General features: G+C 46.3%; 1 protein-coding gene across 5 annotated transcripts; it reads left to right on the forward strand.

Annotated features, from left to right (window-relative positions):
• Positions 1–113: 113 nt before the first annotated feature.
• GABARAPL2 (GABA type A receptor associated protein like 2) lies at positions 114–21,673 on the forward strand. Of its 5 annotated transcripts, none has more exons than XR_004438985.1 (5): positions 122–284; positions 615–670; positions 1,805–1,977; positions 14,593–14,785; positions 15,089–15,104. XR_004438985.1 is itself a non-coding variant. In XM_033219057.1 (5 exons), exons 1-4 carry the CDS (start codon positions 251–253, stop codon positions 13,037–13,039), a joined length of 306 nt encoding a protein of 101 aa, XP_033074948.1. In that variant the 5' UTR covers positions 122–250; the 3' UTR covers positions 13,040–13,048; positions 21,397–21,673. The 5 variants fall into 5 exon arrangements, 4 of the variants coding, with proteins under 4 accessions (XP_033074950.1, XP_033074948.1, XP_033074947.1 ...); XM_033219057.1 differs by lacking the exons at positions 14,593–14,785; positions 15,089–15,104 and adding exons at positions 12,997–13,048; positions 21,397–21,673; XM_033219056.1 differs by lacking the exon at positions 15,089–15,104 and adding an exon at positions 12,997–13,048 and having other exon boundaries at positions 14,593–14,765.
• Positions 21,674–23,541: the final 1,868 nt, after the last annotated feature.

Consider the following 23,541-nt stretch of genomic DNA (forward strand, 5'->3'; position numbering starts at 1 on the left):
GTCTAGGAGCCTCCGAAGCTGCCATCCGCGGCCCCGCCCCTTTACGTGCGGCCCGGCCCCTTGGCGGGGCGTCCTGGCAAATAGCGCCGGAAGCCCCGCCCCCGACCGGTTGCTAGGCTCCGACAGCCGGAAGTCCCGCCTGCCGTGTAGTCGCCGCCGTCGCTGCCGCTGCTGCCGTCGTTGTTGTTGTGGTCGGTGCGCTGAGCTCCGCGGCTCCGAGAGCCGGTTCCGTCCCTTTCCCGCCGCCGCCATGAAGTGGATGTTCAAGGAGGACCACTCGCTGGGTAAGCACTTGGCCGTCGGCCGGGCTGCTGGGGGCCGGGGCGGCGGGTGGGCCCCCTCCCCCACTGGGGCGGCCCTGGTTCGGGTGGAGTGGGGCGGATGCCCTGCTCCGGTCTCGAGTCGCCTAGGCCCTGGTGCCTGGGGCAGCCGCCTCCTGACCCCGTGTCACCCTCCGCGGGCCCTGCTGGGAGCTAGTAGGGGACAGGACCGCGGCCGCAGGGACGCCGGAACCAGGGCCTGAGCTGTGCGCAGGGCGCAGGAGGAGGAGGGCCGGGGGCCGGAAACCGGCCGGGGGGCAGGCGCAGCCGTCAGCCCTGTTGTTTCTCCCACAGAACACAGATGCGTGGAGTCCGCGAAGATTCGAGCGAAATATCCCGACAGGGTTCCGGTGAGTGTTTGGACTCTCCGCCCCCTCACCTCGCTGTCACCTCTGTCGTCTGGGACCCGTAATAGGCCCCAGGCCATTCAACAGTTGACAAGTTGAGATTCCAGTCCCAGTTAATAGTAACTTGACAGGCCAGACCGGGATGAGGCGTCCCCGGGCCGGGGCGTGAGGGCCTCGGGCTGGTGCTGTTCAGGGTGCCTCAGTGCTGAATCTCCCGATCTAGGCCAGCGAGCCGTCTGCAGCCTCGGGGCTCCCTGGCCAATTATGTAAGGAACGATGTTCTAGGACAGGGCAACAGGTCACTGCCACTTTTGGGAATGGTGGTGGAGGGAGACTGTCACTTTGGTCTTGGAAGTGGTACTTGAGTCTCAGGATGTTCATCTTTTACTTTGAGCCTCCATCTTTACCTAACTTCTAGCTCCGTTACCTCACCTTGACCCTGTCATCCTTGCCTGACCAAAATAATGTGAAAAGCCGCTGAAAACCCTTCTGCCATGTTTTCTTCTTAGTCAATAATAAATATGATGTTATATTTCTTCCATGGTTGGGGAGACAGTTTTGTAATCCTTATTAATTTTTAATGGACATTAAGGCCTGTTATTGTAGCTCTTTGCTTGTGAATAATTTGTCTCAGGAAAGGAGTAGGAGGGACGGATTTGAAACTTGTTCAGAGGGGAGCAACAGGCCAAATAAAGAGCTTGGTTCTTGGCTGGCTGAAATTCCAGGCATTCCCATTAGTCCATCCGTTCTTGTCTCCTGTGTTCCTTGGGAACACAGTAGTGTTTCCTGTAGTGTGAAGGTGGATCCATTCTGGGGTCCTGGAGTAACGGACCATGGATGAAATCCTCCCCAGATACTCTTAGGTCTGCCCAGATAAAATGTGGAAAAGCTTAGTAGTAAGGGCTGCATTTCTCTTACATAATTGACCACAGAAAAGCACTTACCGTTTCCCTATAACACATTTATATCAGTTCTTAACCTCCAGAGTGTGTGGTTTATTAAGCCAAAGACATATTTTCTCCTGCTATGCAGTTTCCCACCCACCTCCTTGCCCACACTGTTGCTCAGCTCCTCAGCCATGTGAGGCCAGAGCCTCCCTTTAGGAAACTCATTCCTGACCTCTCTTTACTTTCCCAGGTGATTGTGGAAAAGGTCTCAGGCTCTCAGATTGTTGACATTGACAAACGGAAGTACTTGGTTCCATCTGATATCACTGTGGCTCAGTTCATGTGGATCATCAGGAAAAGGATCCAGCTTCCTTCTGAAAAGGCGATCTTCCTGTTTGTGGATAAGACAGTCCCACAGTCCAGGTGAGAGGTGTTTACTGGATGGGCCCTCTGGTATTAGACATCTGGTTGGCTGCTTATGGAACTCCAAAACTTTGGAAGTCTGAAAACTCTTAGGGGTCCTGACTAGAAATCTGAATTTTGTGCTCCCTGACATCAGGGGCTCCAGGAAAATAATGGCTGCAATACATAAGAGTGCGTTTTGCATTCAGAAAATAGAAAAAGGCCTGGACTTTAAAAAAAATGACGGAACTCAGCCTTACATCTCCAAGAATCTTTTAAAACAGTTGAGAACTTATTTAGGCTTAAGCTATAGGTAGAACTGAGGCCTGAAATGAGGTATTCTTTCCTGAAGGCAGTCCTGGCACGCTCCTGCACTGGGAGCCTGTGGGCCCTGCTGAGGCTCACTCAGTTAATCATCCAGTTTGCTTGCTTCCAAACTTGGTCAACTCTTTGACATTGTAAGTGTCTATAGCTGCCTGATCCTCAAGTCTGACAAAATGACTGCTGCACAGTAAAGGGCTCTGAAGTCTTTATTTTATAGACTTATACCTCCCTTGGTAGCACCTGCTTTGACTGTCAGACTATTGTGCTGCCTGGAAGCAATCTTTGGGACTGTAACTTGTGGCCTGAATGTGGGCAGAGGCATTAGAATTCCCCTTTTCTGTGTATGTGATAGCCCAGCTTTAGTCCTCTGTGGAAAGAGGAAAATGGAGGGGCTCCGTCTAACATCCTGGTCAGTCCTTTCCCGTTACTGAGTGGGTAGTTTTAGGCCCTGATCCAGATTCTGGCCCCCACCTGTCCCCTGAGTGTGAGTTCCTGGCCACATCTTATCTTAGTGACCCAATGTAGGTTTCATATACCACCCCCAGAAGTAATACTTCTAAAAGTGAAGGCTTTCAGAAGCCCTGGGAACTAGCCCAATGTTGCCCACATAGGTTCCTGTTAAAAATCCTTGAAGACTCCAGAAGAGGCCTCTGCCAAATTCCAGTTACTTATTTCTGTTAAAGGTGGAAAGCTGTGGCTATTTTTTGGTCTGATTTCCTCTTTCCCAGTATCCTCCACCTCCACTTCCTCGTGTCTGATAGAAAGGCAGGGGAGATATAGAAGCTCCCTCCCTAAGGCCAGCGTTCAACCTGAGGAGACAGCCCAGGGCCTGCCCGCTGGACACCATTGGTCTGCCACAGCTGTAGCTCTGGAAGCTGTGGTGTTGCTTGAGGTGATCTTGTCACCCATAGGGCTCTTCCAGCCTTCCTTCCCAGGCCTCTGGGCTGTGTCTTCACCAGGGGAGGAAGCCTTGGGCATCCGTGGTTACCCTGGGCTTTCCTTAAGGTGTTTGGGGTGGTAATCTTTCATAACATCTGCAACTTCTGCAGAGTCTTGGTGACCCTGTGTTTCCTACTTCCCGGAGGTGATGGCTCAGTGGGAGAAAGTAAGTGACTAGGACGTATGGCATTGAGTTTATTTTCCTCAATTCTGAATCTCTGGTTCTTCTCAAAGGAAATGAAGCAGGTTTCTGGAGACCTTCAGATTACTCAGATGGCTCCACAGTAATCTGGCAATTAAAATGGCTACAGGTCTTATCAACTTCCCCTCCCCGATTATCCCTGAGATAGAAATAGAATTGGAAATGAAAAATGATTTTTCAGGGCAGCAGAGACTGCTTCAACCCTTTCTCTCTCCAAGTCCTGTTTTCCTTTCCAGTGTGGTGAAAATCAACCCTAAAGCAGATGACACTAGTAACTCAAGTCAGGATTTTAGGGCCAAGTAACCAGAAATCCAAGTCCTGACCCTTCAGGATTTAGTCACCAACTAGGGCCCTTTGCCCAGGCTGTCAGCTCTTTTGGCCCAGTTAATGACTGTCAGTCACCCTACACTTAATGCAACTGTCCATTTTGGGGCTTTATTTTCAGAAACAATTTTTTTTTTTTTTTGAGACAGAGTCTCACTCTGTTGCCCAGGTTGGAGTGCAGTGGTGCAATCTCAGCTCACTGCAACCTCTGCCTCCTAGGATCAAGTGATCCTCCCACCTCAGACTCCCTTATAACTGGGATGGGACCGCAGGTGTGTGCCACCACACCGGGCTAAAAATATAAATTTGTTTCTAAACAAAAGAGGCTTGTGACATCATTGGGCTTTATGCAAATGTAAATCACCCATAAACAAAAACTGCCACAGGGTACTTCCTAAAGCTGGCTGTGATTCAGCTTTACCATCTCTTCCCCAAGACAATTTAGCAGCCTCTTCCTCAGGTCTTTTCAGCCTCTTAGGGAAGCATGGAGCCTCTCTTAACCTTCATGCAGTGCTTGCTGGCTTCAAAGAGTGGCTGGGGAAATTAGAGAAGGGACGAATTCAAGTCTGCAGGAGCCCTCCCTCTCCGATGAGTGACTGGTCTGCGTGAAGATCAATTATGTCTGAGGCTGAAGGGGAGTAAGTTCTCAGTTATTTCTGCCTTGGAGTGGAAAACAGGCGGTCACCATGTAAAGTGTCATGATTTTTATTTAGAGTAGTTAGTATTAAATATTGATTCTATAAATAGAGACAGAGGCAAGTCCCTAAGTTTTACTTCGTAAATTCTGAGTTCTTGTTTCATTTAAAAAAAAGGGAATCACAATGGCCTTTTCCCATTTAGCATTGGAAAGTTGAACTCTCTGCTTAGGTGCCTGCATCAAGAATCAGGGCAAAAACGGAAGGGGAACCATGCCTTTGTTCAGACACAACTTCAGAAAAAACATCAGTGTACACGTTTCCTACTCATAGCCTTAGAGGGGAACTCAGACCTGGCAGTCAATGGTCTTTGTTTGTTTAGAACATAGATAAGAGTCTTGTTAATCCCCTGTTTAAAATAGAAACAGGAGTATATCATTAAATAAAATATCTCTAAGATATTATTTTTTTGTTGTTGAGACAAGGTCTTGCTCTGTCACCCTGGCTGGAGTGCAGTGACACAGTCTTAGCTCACTGCAGCCTTGAACTCCTGGGCTTGAGCAGTCCTCCCACCTCACCAGGTTGGTCTCAAACTCCTGGCTACAGGTGGTCCTCCTGCCTTGGCCTCCCAGAGTGCTGGAATTATGGGTGTTACCCACCACACCTGGCCAGATACTATCATTTGACATTGGGAAACCTGTGCTGTTTAAGAATATGGTGTTTATTTGCTTCTGGATCTTAAAGAGATCTTCAGTAAAAGGAAGCTGTGATGTCTTAGAAATGCAAAGTGATTTTCAGGGCAACAGAGACTGCTTCAAAGCCATTTTCTCTCCAAGTCCCATTTGCCTTTCCAATCTGTCCACCCTAAAGCAGCTTATACCAGTACCCAAGTCGGTTTTAGGACAGAGTAACAAGAAATCCAAGTCCTGACCCTTCAGACCCCAATTAATGACTTCACCCCACACTTATTCATCCTTTATTTAGAAATGTGCTTAAAGCACTTGGATCATTTCTGGGTAAATACTTCTTTAAGGACAGGACTTTTTTTTTTTTTTTTTGAGACGGAGTTCACTCATGTTGCCCAGGCTAGAGTGCAGCGGCACAATCTCAGCTTACTGCAACCTCCGCCTCCCAGCTTCAAGCGATTCTCCTGCCTCAGCCCCCCAGTAGCTGGGATTACAGGTGACCACCACCACGCCTGGCTAATTTTTTTGTATTTTTAGTAGAGATGGGGTTTCACCATATTAGCTAGGCTGGTCTGTAACTCCTGACCTCAGGTGATGTGCTGACCTTGGCCTCCCAGAGTGCTGGGATTAAAAGCGTGAGCCACTGCTCCCGGCCTAGTTGTTCGTTTTTATCAGATAAATATGTGCTGTCCTATGCCGGGCGTGGTGGTGGTCGCCTGTAATTCCAGCTACTCTGGGGCTGAGGCAGGAGAATCGCTTGAAGCTGGGAGGAGGAGGTTGTGGTGAGCTGAGATCGCACCACTGCACTCCAACCTGGGAGACATGAGTGAAACTCCGTCTCAAAATCAAAACAAAAAAAGGAACAACAACCAGTGGTTAATCTTTATATTTTAGAATCTTGGGGAGCATCAGGGCCTTATTAACTTTCACTGTGAAGCCAGTGCCTCTCCAGGATTAACAGTAGTGGTCATTGCTCTTCCACCTCCCACCACCTATCCTGCCCTGCTGGAGAAGAGATAATCCAAGGTCCAGTGGAAGCACATGGACTCCAAAGCAGATGGGTGGCCAGGTGTGCTTATCAGCCCAGCCAATTCATGACTCAGTGTAGACCCCACAGCGTCCATGACCTGCCCTTGGTTGGGGTGAACGTAGGTTCTCTAGGGATTGGGCATCCACATAGTTCTAGGTCAGCCTCTCCCAATGTATAGAGCTGTTGAGTAGCATAAACTGATGTCTGTCTAGAGTCAATGGCCATTCCTGATGTGGATCCTGCTGTAACTTTCCCTTTTTTATTGCACAGTTTCTCCACTGGAGAAATGGTTTTGCCTGGATCTATGTCCTTCAGTGGAGGGGTTGGGGAGAGGCCTTTAGGGGCAGTTTAAGTTCATTTTCTTTTTTTTTTTTGAGGCAGAGTCTCGCTCGGTCGCCCAGGCTGGAGTGCAGTGGCCGGATCTCAGCTCACTGCAAGCTCCACCTCCCGGGTTTACGCCATTCTCCTGCCTCAGCCTCCCGAGTAGCTGGGACTACAGGCGCCCGCCACCACGCCCGGCTAGTTTTTGTTTTTGTATTTTTTAGTAGAGACGGGGTTTCACTGTGTTAGCCAGGATGGTCTGGATCTCCTGACCTCGTGATCCGCCCATCTCGGCCTCCCAAAGTGCTGGGATTACAGGCTTGAGCCACCGCGCCCGGCCAAGTTTATTTTCACACAGTACTTCAGGGTCCCACTTCACCTGAGATTCGCTCCATAGCTTGCATCTACCACTGGCTTTACCCATTTCTTTCCTTGCCAGACTCAGAGCTTGGAAGGTGGCAGTGCCTCCGTACTCAGAGCAGCATCTTTCTCAGATGAATGCATGTGATACTTGATGCCACAGGGTGTGCATTTGTGTTAGGGACTGGAGGCCATCTTCAGGTGTTTTCTACAGCCACCTCCCAGCATCTTAGGCAGCAAGGCTTGGAGCTGCAGTGCTGCTTGCGAGTTGTCAGGGCATCCAGCAAGCCTGTGCAGCCTAGCTGGATAGATGCATTAGAGCTGCCTCTGTGCTTCAGGATCCTCTGGCATCCTAGCAGTGGCCTGCTCAGTGCTGTGTATAGTTCAGGCCTCCAAATTCTGAGGGAGAAGTTTATCTTCTTAGAGGTTTGTGGAATATGTCCCAAAGTGACACACCAGCCTTCTGCTAATAGACTGCCTTCTAGTGAGGGTTGCATCTTGTCTCCCTGCACTTCCATTTGAATATCCTTTTAATGGGACTTTAAAAAAATGAGTTAATTTTTTTTTAAGTCTATTTGTGGCCCAGCTCATTTTGGCTGCAGGCCAAGTTATTCTGACTCTGCATGTGTGCAGTCTGATCCCATAAGTGCTGTTTTCAAATCAGTCTTGCTTCATGAGACTCAGTAAAGCCTCAAAATTAGGTGCATGTTCAGCATTGAGTATTGTCAGTTACCAAGTTCCGTGCCCAAGGGGTATCCTGACTATAAGGACACAGTGCTACTGCCAACTAAGTTTCCACATGAGGTTGTGTGTCAGAAAAGGGGAAATGTTGGATTCTTAAGTCATTAGGCACTAAGGCATCTAGTTGTCAAATTACAAGATCTGAAGGAGAGAACCCTAAGACCTTGCTACTCAGCATGTGATGCAGAGACTGGCAGCAGTCGCCTTACCTGGGAGCTTGATGTTCCGATGATTGGTACCAACATTTGTATGAGAAGCACTGTTCTAAGGAAGATCTCTGCAGAAGGTACAAGGACTCTAATGTTAGGTCATCAGAACAGATCTAGCTGTTTGGACATTTGGAGGCAGCAAACCTTGGTGGTCTCCTAGTTTTTTGACCTGGAGTGAATTTAGAATCTCTGTGCCTCGGTTTTCTTATCTATGAACTATGGATTATGGTACTATCTACCTCATAAGGTTGTTTTGAGGATAAAGAGTTAACATATGTAATGTATGAGCAGTGCTTCGCACATACGTGTTGCCATTATAGTTAGGATTTTTACTGTCAGCTTCTGTAGCTACTGGGGCACTGCTTAAACAAATTGATGAACCCAAGTTTTACTTAAAAGACAGTGGAATCTAAAGCCAGAAAGGAATGAAAGCCACATGATTATGGGCCTCTTCTGCCGAGTCAGGGCTCAGTGTCTCAGGACCTGCCTTTGACAGTAGCCGTCCAGTGGTCATTGTTCACCATGGATAGCATACACAGGCCCGGGGGTGGGCTGCTGGTGTTTATGAAGCTCCTCAAATGTTTCTAATGTAGCAACGCGATTTAGAATCATTGTATTAGGGCTTCTAACTTGCTAGGAAAAGAGCAGAACTTAGTCTGTGTGGGACCAAACTTGACAAAGGCACTATGGGGCGACTCTGAATTGCACACAATGTCTGCTACTGCATCTACACTCATCTGGTATTGGCAGTGGGGAGATGTTATGACAGTTGTCATCAGGGTCACCCTGGACACTTGGACAAATGGGGTAAAGAGTTGTGGCAGTAGCTGTAGTTGTTTTCCCATTAGCCTCATTCTGAGGAGTTTCAGAGGAAAGTGGGGTTACTCTCTGGGCATTCTCAACCACCAGGGTAAAAATCTTGGGACACTCAGCTACATGTTCAAGCCCTTCTGCTAGTTTCTGGCTTGTCGTTTCACTTCCTGGCTCGTCACTCTACTTCCTAATCACATAGCTTTTAAAGATGACCCTCCCTTCTCTCCCACAACAAAAGGTCAAGCATCTTCCTTCTCAACCTGGCTGCACATGGAGTCATCTTAGGCATTTAAAAAATATGCTGATGAGGCCGGGCACGGTGGCTCATGCCTGTAATCCAGCACTTTGGGAGGCAGAGGTGGGTGGATCACCTGAGGTCAGGAGTTCAAGACCAGCCTGGCCAACACGGTGAAATCCCACCTCTACTGAAAAAGAAAAAAAATAAATAAATAATTTAGCTGGGCGTGGTGGCATGCACCTGTAATCCCAGCTACTTGGGAGGCTAAGACATGAGACTTGCTTGAACCGGAAGGTAGGGGTTGAAGTGAGCTGAGATCCTGCCACTGAACTCCAGCCCGGGTGACAGAGCAAGACTCTGTCTTAACAAAACAAAACATAGTGATGATTTCGTTGGTTTGGGTAGGGCTTGGGCATGGAGATGTTTTTAAAGTTCTCCAGTAAGATTCTAATGTGCAGCCAAGGCTGTGACCCACGGCTGTAGGTGTTGTTCCTCCCTCTACCCACTGCCCCCTAAGTCCTGTCCTGGGGCACTGCTGTCATTAGAAATGGATGCAAGCCACGTATGTAATTTAAGAATTTTGTAGTAGCCACATTAAAAAAATAAAACCAGTTGAAATTTAACTTTTTTTTTTTTTTTTTGAGACAGAGTTTTGCTCTTGTTGCCCAGGCTGCAGTGCAGTGGCACCATCTTGGCCCACTGCAGCCTCCACCTCCCAGGTTCAAGCAATTCTCCTGCCTCAGCCTCCCGAGTAGCTGGGATGACGGCGTGCGCCACCACGCCTGGCTACTTTTGTGTTTTTAGTAGAGACGGGTTTCACCATGTTGGTCAGGTTGGTCTCAAACTCCTGAGCTCAGGTGATCCGCCCACCTCAGCCTCCCAAAGTGCTAGGATTACAGGCGTGAGCTACTGCGCCCGGTGGAAATTAATTTTAATGATATATTTTATTTGACCCAGTATATCCATAATTTTATCATTTCAGCACGTAATCAAAAGAGAGCTATTTTGCTGCATTTTGATACTAAGTCTGAAATCTTTTTTATGTTTTACACTGCACATCCCAATTCAGATGAGCCACATTTTCAAGTGCTGAATGCAGCTCGTGGCTACTGTGTTGTAGCAGCGATACAGGACATTTCAGTCATAGCAGAAATTTCTGTTCAGCAGTTCTGTTCCAGGGAGTCCTTACTTTACAAACCCCAGGCCGAGAGACCCTCACAGGGAGCCCCGTTTTTATTGTACAAGATGCCGTGACAGGTTGCTTCATATTCATAATCAGCCCTCCCCCACATTGTCACTTAATCATGTTCCTCCACCCACACAGCCATCCGAGCTACGCTTGCAAATGGGGCAGAAAGAATAGGAAAAAACCTCAAAACCTCCCCCTTCATAAATGTGGTATTCGTCCATGTTTACATGGAGGTCCCACTCAGCTCTTGAGGAGCAAAGCAGCAGGTGGGGCAGTCATTGCTTCCTCAGGTTGAGGCCTTGGACTGCTCCTTATCTTCCCCACTGGCCCTTGGTTTATGAGTCCCCCTTTTAAGGATCTGTTGTGACCGACCTATCTGGGCTAGTGACCTCAGATGTCTCAGACTGAGCATCTTACTCCTGTTTCTGGTTGACCCCTCCACTCATGGTCTTAACACATTTGCACCTCCTCTCATCTCAGAGAGTACAGTCACGGGGCAGAGCTTGCATAGGGTTCCAGGTGTTACTAGTCTTACTCTGGAACTGGTCCAGCTCAGTTTCATGGCACAGAACTAGATTAGATCTCCACTGCGCAGTCTGTTTTACCACTTAGGGAAAGCCAGCTTTCCTACCCACACACGTTTAGTTTGAAGACTCTCTATTTTTGGAAGGTTCTTTGGGAGGTTGGGCAGGCTTCTTTGGATCCCAGATACATTTACAGCTTTTTGCATTAAGTGTGAGGAAAATAACTTCTCTTTGATGATGATGATACAGATCTTTGGGGGCACAGGGGTTTAGCTGGGGAGCTTCTATGATAATGAACCCAAACTACTCTTCCTTGCTAGGGTCCTTTACCCACACAGAGGTGAGCCTTTCAGGTTCTTCATTTTGCTTAGTTTCTTCTCTTGTCCTTGGTATTCATGTGTTAACCAGCCAAAGTCCCCTGAAGGAGCTGGCTTCTTTAAAGGATTTACTTGGGAGGATGTCAAATGGCTTTGTCTTTTTATGGCTCCTTTCTCTTTCTTTAAAACAGGATTATAAGCACACAGCAGGTACTGACACCTGAAGTCTTTTTACTAAATTCCTATCCTCAGGCCATCTTTTTTCTCCTGAAACCTGACTCCAATTTTCAATGATTTTTTTTGTTTTTCTCTTTCAAGCCTAACTATGGGACAGCTTTACGAGAAGGAAAAAGATGAAGATGGATTCTTGTATGTGGCCTACAGCGGAGAGAACACTTTTGGCTTCTGAGGGCCATTGCTGGGCTAGGTGCACCGTAACTGCTTGTGTATCTTGTAAATAGCCAGCCATTTTCAGTTATTATACCAGAACCTCTTCACATAGACCTATTAGTGCATTTGTAACTGGATTTATTTCTTAATATATTGGAAGGTTTTGTTTCCTTAGATTAGTAAATTATCATACAGAGTTTTATTTTGAGTTGTTCTTTCTGTGCACTGTCCTCATGGCTGTATTATCCAGGAAACTTGTCCTTCTGGAAATCATATTAAATGATATTTCTATATCAAAGTGAGGTAGACGCGGTATTAAAGTGAAAGGGAAGGTGATGCATTTATTCTGGGTTATGCTTGAAGTGTTAGATGGCTAAGTATTAAAATTATCCAAATTAAATCCTTAGCAGTCAGAACACTTGCTTCACTAGAATATGCCAACTGCCAATCATGTTGGACTGAGCTAATTTGTTCCTCTTTCTGAAACTATTAAGGTAAATAATTAACAATAAAAATTATCTCATAAAGGCATTGCACTGTGGCCATGTCCTTTATTCACCTCCTTTTGGATGGGTCAGAGAAGTGGCCCCTACATCTGGCAGGTCAGGAAGAGGGCTTGTGGAGGCCATGGCTGCACATCAGGGACCGGGAGCCATGGCCAGGGTCATAAGGAGAGACATTGTTTTGAATAACTAATATGTTCACATGATTGAGAGATCAGGACAATACAAAAAGGTATACACCGAGAAGGCTTGCTCCCGCCAGCTTCCTAACCACCTCTGCCCTTTATGGGAAATTACTTTTACTGGGTTCTTGTTTCTTTTCAGTATTGTAAAAGTAAATAGGATAATTTAAAGGATAGTATAATAGCATAGTAAAAAGGATAATTAAATATGAATACATATCCTTATTGTCTTTTTTTTTTTTTGAGGTAGAGTTTTGCTCTTGTCACCCAGGCTGGAGTGCAGTGGTGCAATCTCAACTCACTGCAACCTCCACCTCCTGGGTTCAAGCGCTTCTCCAGCCTCGCCTCCTAAATAGCTGGGATTACAGGCATGTGCCACCATGCCTAGCTAATTTTGTATTTTTAGTAGAGATGAGGTCTTACCATGTTAGCCAGGCTGGTCTCAAACTCCTGACTGCAGGTGATCCACCCACCTCAGCCTCCCAAAGTGCTGGGATTACAGGTGCCCACCACTACACCTAGCTTGTTCTTTTTATCTTTTTTTTTTTTTGAGATGACGTCTTGCTCTGTCACCCAGTGGCACGATCTCAGCTCACTGCAAGCTCTGCCTCCTGGATTCACGCCATTCTCCTGCCTCAGCCTCCTGAGTAGCTGGGATTACAGGTGCCCGCCATCACGCCCGGCTAATTTTTTTGTATTTTTTTTTTTTTTAGTAGAGATGGGGTTTCACTGTGATAGCCAGGATGGTTTGGATCTCCTGACCTCATGATCCACCTGCCTTGGCCTCCCAAAGTGCTGGGATTACAGGCGTGAGCCACTGCCCCCAGCCTCTTCTTTTTCTTATACAAAGAAAACATATACTTCTACCTACATTGCTTTCTTTCATTTAACATTATATTTTAGTGATCTTTCCATGTCACTTCTGTGCATCCTTTTAATGTTCCTGCGTTCTTTAAGGTACTGCTTTCTACTCCCTTCTTCCTAAAAATCAAGATTAGATTTATCTATGCCCATGAGTTTCATTTCTCACACATTAGTACAGATGTATAGGCTTGCTAGGACACAAATACATTTGAGAGGAAATGCCTAGTTACTTTCTTAAATCTTCTGCAGACATACTGGGTTGGTGGCTAGAGCACTACACAGACAAGAATGAAGAAACCAGGTATGTCCCAGCAGTCCAAGAACATGTAATTAAAATGACTCACACTTTCCATTGGGGAAGAAACAAAGACCTTTAACTTTATCTTTACCAAATTATATAAGTAGCTCATCCAAGCTCTCGACTGATGTCACCTTTTCAGTTGGGATCAGAGGAAACATTCTGAGTTTGTTACAAACATCTTGTTGGGTCTTTACCAAACTTGAGCTAATAAAATCTGTTTCTCTTTGCTGATAGTTTCACAGTAAAAGCAGTTAGACACCGGCCTGAGTGAGCAAGTAAAGGGAAAGCGAGCTCTTTGTTACTAAGGAATCTTATTTGCAATGACATACTCCCAATTCAAACTGGCCTTAGCATTAAAAAGGCAGTTTATTATTTTGCCTCTCAGAGGGATGGTTCAGTGGCTTGAGGTGTAGCTAGAAGCAGGGATCAAATAATAACATTAAAACTCCATCTCTTGGTTTTGTTTTTCTCTGTGTTCTCTCCATGTGATGGCAAAGATGGCCCCATCTTTGGAGTTGCTTAGCAACTCTAGTGAAAGGAAGAACATCTTTTCTGAGAGCACTAACAAAAGTCCCTAAGAGGTCTCTGGCCTTGCTTGGACTACCAAGCAGCCCTGCTTGGGGCAGAGAATGGTGAACCTCTGCCTAAACATATGAACAGAAATAGGATTTTACAGAAATGGAGGAGGGGTGGCTTCCCAAAGGCATTTTGATTTATTTGTTTCATAACCACAAACCCACAAATGCAACCGAGAAGAAATAGCTAAAGAGAAGAAAACCACCAGGCAAGTATTGCTGAAGCCAATTGTGGTTTTTTTTGTTTGTTTGTTTGTTTTTTGAGACAGAGTCGTGCTGCGGTTGGCCCAGGCTGGAGTACAATGGCACAATCTCAGTTCACTGCAACCTCCACCTCCCGGGTTCCAGCAATTCTCCTGCCTCAGCCTCCCGAGTGGCTGGGATTACAGGTGCACGCCACCATGCCTGGCTAATTTTTGTATTTTTAGTAGAGACAGGGTTTCACCGTGTTGGCCAGACTGGTCTCGAACTCCTGACCTCAGGTGACCCACCCGTCTCAGCCTCCCAAAGTGTTGGGATTACAGGCGTGAGCCACCGTGCCCAGCCATGTTTTTATTTTAAGTAATTTATAGTTAGCACTTACTAAGCACCCTCTGGATACCAGAATTGATTTACATACATTATCACAATCTTCAACAAGCCTCCATAAGATAGGTAGTGTAATTTCCACAGCCACATGACTACCGAGTGGCAGAACTGAGACACTAAGTGAAACTGAAGAAGAATGACGTGGTTGGCAATGTCAAATCATTTCATGATGTTGTTTTTTTCTATTTATAATGTGCCTGGGAGGACTCTGGCCTTGCTTGGCCTACCAAACAGCCCCACTTGGAGCAGGGACTGGTGGGAGGGAACGGTGAAACCTTCTTAACCATGTAAATGTAGGATTATACAGAATCCTACAGAATAGGATTAACCATGCTGCATACTAGGGCACAAATACAAATAAAGTACTATCCTGTCTTCCAGGAGGTTTCCGTCTGGCGGTAAAGCAACATGTAAAGAATAATTACAAAGCAATGTTGTAAGTGCTGTAGCAGAAGTACTGGAACAGAGGCCGGAGTAGCTATCGGCTACAAAACAAACCATTGAAGAAAGCAGCACCTATTTGGAATATCAGTCAATAAAAGTGGATTTGTCAATTTTGCCTTTAAAATGTAACATCGGCCGGGCGCGGTGGCTCAAGCCTGTAATCCCAGCACTTTGGGAGGCCGAGACGGGCGGATCGCGAGGTCAGGAGATCGAGACCTTCCTGGCTAACACGGTGAAACCCCGTCTCTACTAAAAATACAAAAACTAGCCGGGCGAGATGGCGGGCGCCTGTAGTCCGAGCTACTCGGGAGGCTGAGGCAGGAGAATGGCGTAAACCCGGGAGGTGGAGCTTGCAGTGAGCTGAGATCCGGCCACTGCACTCCAGTCTGGGCAACAGAGCGAGACTCCGCCTCAAAAAAAAAAAAAAAGTAACATCTAAGTGAAGATTTAAAAAGTTAAAAAAAAAAAAGCATATATTCTTCCCCCAAACTGTAATCCTCAAAGACATTAGACTTGTAAAATTGTACAGATAAATTTTATCAAACTAAGGGACCCCTTTCTTAAACTCTTTCAGAGATTAGAAAAGGAATAATTACATTCATTTTGAGACTTATAAAATCTCAGTGTTAAAACTTTATAAAGATGGTATAAGAGAAAAAGTTATAGCTTTGTCTCATCAACACATAAAAATCATATATATATATTTAAAAGAGATGGGGTCTCACTGTTACACAGGCTGGAGTGCTGTGCCGTGATCACAGCTCACTATAGCTTCGAATTTCTGGACTCAAGTGATCCTCCCACCTCAGCCTCCTGAGTAGTGCCTAGCCCCCATGTTTAAAATATAACAGCAATGGCCTGAAAAATGAACTGGATGACCCATGACTCTATAACGGTTATATATGAAAAAACAGATTCCTATATTACACATAAATTCAAGGTGGATTAAATATCTGAATATAAGACGGCATGGTGGCTCACACCTGTATTGCCAGCACTTTGGGAGGTTGAAGTGGAAGGATCCCTTGAAGCCAGGAGTTTGAGCCCTGGGCAATATAGTGAGACACTGTCTCTACAAAAAATTTAAGAATTAGCTGGGCCCGGTGGTGCATGCCTGTAGTCCCAGCTACTCAGGAGGCTGAAGTGGGAAGCTCAAGCAATGAGCCCAAGGAGTTTAAGGTTGCAGTGAGCTATGATTGCACCACTGCACTTCAGCCTGGGTGACCCTGTTGCAAAAAACAAAAACAGCCCGGGAACAGTGGCTCATACCTGTAATCCCAGCACTTGGGAGGCCGAGGTGTGTGGATCACTTGAGGTCAGGAGGTCAACACCAGCCTGGCCAACATGGTGAAACCTGTCTCTACTAAAAATACAAAAATCAGCTGGGTGTTGTGATGGGCACCTGTAATTCCAGCTACTTGGGAGGCTGAGGCAGGAGAATCACTTGGACCCGGGAGGCGGAGGTTGCAGTGAACCAAGATCATACCACTGCACTCCAGCCTGGGCAACAAGAGACTCTGTCTTGGGGGGGAAAAAATTTGAAAAATAATTAGAATATCTAGGACCCTGGAGTAAGGAGAGTACTCAGATACAAAACACAAACTATCAAAGATTGACAAATTTAAGTATATTAAAATGAACATTACAGTGAACAACATCTGTACAAAAAAAGGCACCAGCCGGGTGCGGTGGCTGACACCTGTAATCCCAGAACTTTGGGAGGCCGAGGTGTGTGGATCAGGTCAGGAGTTCGTGACCAGTCTGGCCAACATGGTGAGACCCTGTCTCTACTAAAAATACAAAAACTAGCCGGGCGTGGTGGCACACACCTGTAATTCCAGACACTCTGGAGGCTGAGGCAGGAGAATTGCTTGAGCCTGGGAGACAGAGGTTGCAGTGAGCTGAGATCTTGCCATTGCATTCCAGCTTGGCTGACAGAGGGAGACTCTGTCTCAAAACAGGAAAAAAAAAAAAAAAAAAAGCACCTAAAACAAATAGAAGCCACAGACTGGGTAAGAGATATAATCAAGACATAATTAATATCCAAAATAAATAAAAGAACTCTTGGAATCAGTAACACAAACCACCCAGGCTGGGTGCAGTGGCTCACACCTGTAAGCCCAGCACTTTGGGAGGCCGAGGTAAGTAGATCACTTGAGGTCAGGAGGTCAAGACCAGCCTGGCCAACATGGTGAAACCCTGTCTCTAGGGCCGGGTGTGCTGGTTTACGCCTGTAATCCCAGCACTTTGGGAGGCTGAGGCAGGCAGATCACAAGGTCAGGAGATCCGGACCATCCTGGCTAACACTGCAAAACTCCATCTCTACTAAAAACACAAAAAATTAGCCGGGCGTCATGGCACGCACCTGTAGTCCCAGATACTTGGGAGGCTGAGGCAGGAGAATTGCTTGAACCAGGGAGGCAGAGGTTGCAGTAAGCTGAGATTGCGCCACTGCACTCCAGCCTGGGTGACAGAGTGAGACTCTGTCTCAAAAAAGAAAAGAAAAAGAAAAGAAAAACGCTGTCTCTACTAAAAATAAAAAAATTAGCCAGACGTGGTGGTGTAATCCCAGCTACTCGGGAGGCTGAGGTAGGAGAATCTTTTGGACCTGGGAGGTGGAGGTTGCAGTGAACTGAGATCACCGACTCAAACAACAACATCAAAACAACAACAATAAAAACAAAACACCCAGTAGAAAAATGGGCCAAAGACTTTTAAACTGAGATTAGAAAAAAGGAATAACCACAAATTCATTTTGAGACAAATCTCAACGTTAAAACTTTATAAAGACGACATGAAGCCATGCACAGTGGCTCACGCTTGTAATCCCATCCCAACACTTTGGGAGGCCAAGGTGGCAGGATCAATTGAACTCAGGTTTTTTTTTTTTTTTTTTTTTTTTTTTTTTTTTTTTGAGGCGGAGTCTCGCTCTGTCGCCCAGGCTGGAGTGCAGTGGCCGGATCTCAGCTCACTGCAAGCTCTGCCTCCCGGGTTTACGCCATTCTCCTGCCTCAGCCTCCCGAGTAGCTGGGACTACAGGCGCCCGCCATCTCACCCGGCTAGTTTTTGTATTTTTAGTAGAGACGGGGTTTCACCGTGTTAGCCAGGATGGTCTCGAACTCCTGACCTCGTGATCCGCCCATCTCGGCCTCCCAAAGTGCTGGGATTACAGGCTTGAGCCACCGCGCCCGGCTGAACTCAGTTTTTAAGGCCACAGTGAGCTATAATCGTGCCACTTTACTCCAGCCTGGGTGACAGTGAAACCCTGTGTCTAAAACAAAACAAAACCCACAAAAACAAAAAGACAGTGTAAGAGAAAAAAAAAATTATAGATCTCATTTATCAACATAGAAAAATCATAAAGTTTTTATTTTTTTTCAAGAGATGGAGTCTCACTCTGCCACCTAGGCTGGAGTACGGTGGCGTGGTCATAGCTCACTGCAGCCTCAAATTCATGGGCTCAAACAATCCTCCCGCCTCAGCCTCCCAAAGTGCTGGCCAGGCTTAAGCTACCATGCCCAGTCTAGCATTTAGATCTTTAATTCACTTTAAATTTATTTTATGTATAATTAATATAGGAATCTACTTTTTTCATATGTATATAATCATCATTTTGTTAATTCCCACAAAAGAGAAAACCTAACAGGTCAGTAAACAAAATTCTTTTTTTTTTTTTTTTTTTTTTGTACGGAGTCTCGCTCTGTGCCATGACTGGAGTCAGTGGCCAGATCTCAGCTCACTGCAAGCTCTGCCTCCTGGGTTACGCCATTCTCCTGCCTCAGCCTCCCAAAGCTGGGACTACAGGCGCCAGCCACCTCGCCCGCTATTTTTTGTATTTTTAGTAGAGACGGGGTTTCAGCCGTATTAGCCAGGATGGTCTCGATCTCCTGACCCGTGATCCGCCCGTCTCGGCCTCCCCAATGCTGGGATTACAGGCTTGAGCCACCGCGCCCGGCCTAAACAAATTCTTAACATCACTCAAGACCACTGTCACTGTACCAACTCTAGAATGTGCCATTCACAAAGACTAAACTGTGAACAGTGCCTCCTAGAATTGTGTGGTGTCTACACTATATTATTGGTGGCCTGGTAAAAATCTGAAGGAAACTATGGAATATAACTTCATCAAATTGGCCGAAATTAAATTTTCAACAAATGAAATGTTGGTGAGGATGTGAGGCATCTAGAATTGTCGTAAATGGCTGTTGTGTATGTAAACTGGTACCATCACTTTGGTAAAAAGTTTGACACTGTATCTAGTGAAGTTGAAGGTGCCTGTAATCCATGGCTTAGCAAGTTTCACTTCTAGGTATATATTCCAGAAATATCCCTACATGTGTATAAGAGACATGTAGAAGAATGATCATTGCAACCTTGTTTGAACAAAAAATTGGAAACCAACTAAATGTCCACCACAAGAGAATGGAGAGATATGTGGTATATTTATACAAAGGAATACCATATAGCAGTTGAAATAACTAGAGCTACGTGTCAACATAAATAAATCTCCAAAACAGTACTGATAATGAAAAAAGCAAGAGGCAGAAGTATATTCAGCATGATCCATTTCTATAAAGTTTAAAAATTTGCAAAACAATTATATTTATTGCTTATAGATATAAACTTAGGTAATAAAAGTATAAACCATGCAAGGGAATGAAACATCAGCTTCAGGATGGTGGTTCCCTAATGGAGGGAGGGAAATGGGATCAGGAAAGGGTAAATGTGGGGTTTCAAACACTAGTCATGTTTTCTCCAAAAAGTAAAAACCTGATGCAGGCCGGGCGCGGTGGCTCAAGCCTGTAATCCCAGCACTTTGGGAGGCCGAGACGGGTGGATCACGAGGTCAGGAGATCGAGACCATCCTGGTCTACACAGTGAAACCCCGTCTCAACTAAAAAAAAAAAATACAAAAAACTAGCCGGGCGAGATGGCGGGCGCCTGTAGTCCCAGCTACTCGGGAGGCTGAGGCAGGAGAATGGCGTAAACCCGGGAGGCGGAGCTTGCAGTGAGCCGAGATCGCGCCACTGCACTCCAGCCTGGGCGACAGAGCGAGACTCCGTCTCAAAAAAAAAAAAAAAAAAAAAAACCTGATGCAAAGATAGCAGAATGTTTACTGTTGGGTAGTGGGTGTTTGTTTTCTTTTCTTTTTTTTTTAAAGACACAGGGTCTCACTATGTTGCCCTGGCTGGTCTTGAATTCCTGGGCTCAAATGACCCTTGCACCTTGGCTTCCTGAGTAACTTGGATTACAGGCACATATCACCATGCCCAGCTTCTTTTTACTTTATGTTTGAAATATTTCATAACTTTGGTTTTGTTTTTAAGTTACACCAGTGAGAATAGAAATTGGGTCCTTCTCAAAGGACAGCATGTGGCTGCCTCCATTTCTCACTTCCTCTTCCCTCCTCAGCTCAAGATAGGCAAGCTTCTACCCCTCCACTTCTCTGCCCCAGAGTTTGCTAGGCTTACCAAAATAACCTTGTCCTCCCACCCACCCCGTGGATACTTGCCACCACACCCAGCTAATTTTCATAATTTTTTTTGTAGCAATGGGGTGTCACTATGTTGCCCAGGCTGGTCTCAAACTCTGGCCTCAAGGGATCCTCCCCAGCACTTGGCCACTTTTTTTTTTTTTTGGCACCAATCTTCTTTGCCTCTCTTTAATATATTCTATACTTTACATTACTGTCTCCTGGAAGCTCCTAACTGTCTTTCTCCTGATTTTCCTCTGGTCTCTCAGTCACTCTCGTTTCTATGCTTTTCTACCTGCTCCTGAAGTCTCCATTTCCCCAGGGTTCCCTCCTCACCACTGTCCCCTTCTCCATCTGCACATTCTCTGTAGATGACTTCATCTAACCCATGTCTTTAATGATGACTCCAAAATTTTTATCTCAATCCCATCTCCTGAGCACTAAACCAGTCCCTCTAAATGCCCACTCTAGGCCCTTATCCTGCCAAAATCTTAACCTCTGAAACTGGGTACATCTCCTGCCTACATCTCCTGGCCCCCCACAAAACCAGCTCCTCTTCCTGGTCTCCTTTCACAATCCACGGCATAACGTTCCATTCTGTCACCAACACGATAACCTGGGAGTCATCCTCAACCACTCCCTCTTCCACTCCCTGCACTCGCCTCGCCCTCTGCCTGTTTCTGAAGTCAGCCCCTCCCTGTGGTTCCTCAAGCCCCTATTGCCTGGGCCTCATCATTTCTCTTGAAGTTACTACAGTAATCCCCTAACTATGATCTCCTCCCCACCATCCCTGCTCCTGCAGTCTGTTCTTGCTACAGCAAAGAGTTAATTTTCTAAAATGTAACTTCATCTTAGCACCCATCTCTCAAAATCCCTGAATGCAGAGTGGTCAGGATAAAACTATTCTCCTTTGCAAGGCACTCAGAGTCCTTCCTGCTGTGACCTTCAGCCTTATCCCCAGCGTCTCCCATACTCCACTAGCCCAGCCATGCTGTGCTGTCACCTCTAGCCTTTATGATGTTTCTCCACTGCAGATACCCTTCCCTCTAAACTGTCCCCATGTGTACCCCCAGTTCTTTTTGCTTGCTGTCCACTAATATTTCCCCTTCACCAGTTCTTTGCTAAGAACGCTGCACCCTTCTCCCAGGATGGGTATTAGACCTTTGTCACAGTCATCCTCACACTGCGCTCTTCCATTGCAAAGTCACTTGCCCATCTTCCTTTAGTCAGGAGCAGCACGAGGACTCTCCCTTATCCTTGTACCCCAGGTGCAGAGCAGAATGCCTGGCACACTGATGGCATCCAGGAGGTGTATGACTGCTCTTACCTGGAACTGAGAGCCTACTTAACAAGCACCGACACATCTGACTTTTGCAGCAGCAGCTGAAGCACACTGGCCGCGAAGAGGTCTTAGGGCAGGCTTGTGCAATCCCAAAGGTGGCCAGGGGGTCTCTTTCAAGGAGAATTTGGAGGGAGGCAATATAAATGTTCTTATTCTCAAAAGACTTCTTCATTAAACAGAAAAAAGGCAGGCCTTAAAATGTACAACTTGATTCCCTTTTTCATCTTTATTTCTTATGGTTTGGATATTTGTCCCTGCCCAAATCTCATGTTGAATTGTAATCCTAAATGCTGGAGGTGAGGCCTTGTGGGAGGCGTTTGGATCACGGGGCAGATCCCTCATGACCTGGTACTGTCTTTGTGACAGTTCTCACAATATCCGGTCATTCCAAGGTATGTGGCACCTCCCTCCACTCTCTCTCTTGCTCCTGCTTTCACCATGTGAGACGCCTGCTCCCACTTTACCTTCCATCATGAGTAAAGCTTCCTGAGGCCTCCCCAGAGGCAGATGCTAGCACTGTTTCCTCTACAGCCTGCAGAACTGTGAGCCAATTAAACATCTTTTCTTTTTTTTCTTTTTTTTGAGATAGATCTCACTCTTGTCACCCAGGCTGAAGTGAGTGGCGAGATCTCGGCTCACTGCAACCTCCACCTCCCAGGTTCAAGTGATTCTCCTGCCTCAGCCTCCCAAGTAGCTGGGATTACAGGTGTCCACCACCACACCTGGCTAATTTTTTTTGTATTTTTAGTAGAGACAGGGTTTCACCATGTTGGTCAGGCTGGTCTTGAACTCCTGACCTCAAGGATCCACCGGCCTTGGGCTCTCAAAGTGCTGGGATTACAGGTGTAAGCCACCTTGCCCAGCCAATGTCTTTTCCTATAAATTACCCAGTCTCAGCTATTTCTTTTTGGCAGTGCAAGAACAGCCTAACATACCTAAAACCAATCCTGGTGGCTGACACTGAGGAAGCAAAGCCACAGTTAGGTAGGAGGATCCACATACACCTCTGTGATCAACAGCTTTGCTCCTTCACCTGGAGCTGTTGCTTCCCCATGTGGGATGGAGGGGTGCAAATACATGTGCAGACACCTGGTGTGCAGCATGACACTCTACAAACATCTGCCCAATAAGCTTGTCCTGAGGACAGTCACGTTTATTAGCAAAAGCTCTAGAAATTGGGACTAGCAAATTGGAAGGAGTCACTTAGAAGCTGGCAGACAGACGACCTTGGCTGGAGTTTCCTAAGTGCTAGTCACTGCATGTGTGGTAGACAGTCCTCCTATACCTATCACAACCCCATTGCCAAGTGGGCAGAGCTGCCCTCATTTCAAAGATGAGGACACTGACACTTTGAGAATGAAGTTACCTACCCAACATCACACAACTAGCACATCCTGGTGCCAAAATTCACGCTTGTCTAATGTCCAAACCCATCTTTATTTGGCTAGTCCAGACAGTGAGAATTAAAGGCCTTTGTTTGAATGTGGTCCACAGACATGTATATAAATATCTAATTTTCTTGCTTCTGAAAAAAATGTTTAAGATCTAGCAACAATCAGCTAGAACAACAACAAAAAAATGGTTCCAGTTCATTCCACCTGCCTTAAGTTTCCTACTCCTGAAAAGATTGGGTTTGTGACCATTGTACTGTAGTCTACACACTATCATTTATTTATTTTTGAGATAGAGTCTCGCCCTGTCGCTCAGCTTGGAGTGAAGTGGTGTAATCTTGGCTCAATGCAACCTCCGCCTCCTGGGTTCAAATGATTCTCCTGTCTCAGCCTCCTGAGTAGCTGGGATTACAGGTGCATGCCACCTCGCCCAGCTAGTTTTAATATGTTTTTTTTGGGGGGGGGGAGAGTCTCTCTCTGTCATCTAGGCTGGAGTGCAGTGGCACAATCTCAGCTCACTGCAACCTCTGCCTCCCAGGTTCAAGAGATTCTCGTGCCTCGGTCTCCTGAGTAGCTGGGATTATAGGCATGCACCACCATGCCCAGCTTCTTTTTGTATTTTTAGTAGAGCCGGCTTTTCGCCATGTTAGCCAGGCTGGTCTGGAACTCCTAACTGCAGG

Source organism: Trachypithecus francoisi, unplaced genomic scaffold, assembly GCF_009764315.1.
Source record: "Trachypithecus francoisi isolate TF-2019V2 unplaced genomic scaffold, Tfra_2.0 Lachesis_group10, whole genome shotgun sequence".
NCBI lineage: Eukaryota > Metazoa > Chordata > Mammalia > Primates > Cercopithecidae > Trachypithecus > Trachypithecus francoisi.

What these genes read in the sequence shown, in the direction of transcription:
- GABARAPL2 (XM_033219059.1), top strand. Translation starts at nt 251, where the DNA reads ATGAAGTGGATGTTCAAGGAGGACCACTCGCTGG. An exon ending in CAAGGAGGACCACTCGCTGG is followed by an intron (nt 285 to 614) that starts GTAAGCACTTGG and finishes TTTCTCCCACAG; the next exon opens with AACACAGATGCGTGGAGTCC. An exon ending in AAGACAGTCCCACAGTCCAG is followed by an intron (nt 1,978 to 11,126) that starts GTGAGAGGTGTT and finishes TTCTCTTTCAAG; the next exon opens with CCTAACTATGGGACAGCTTT.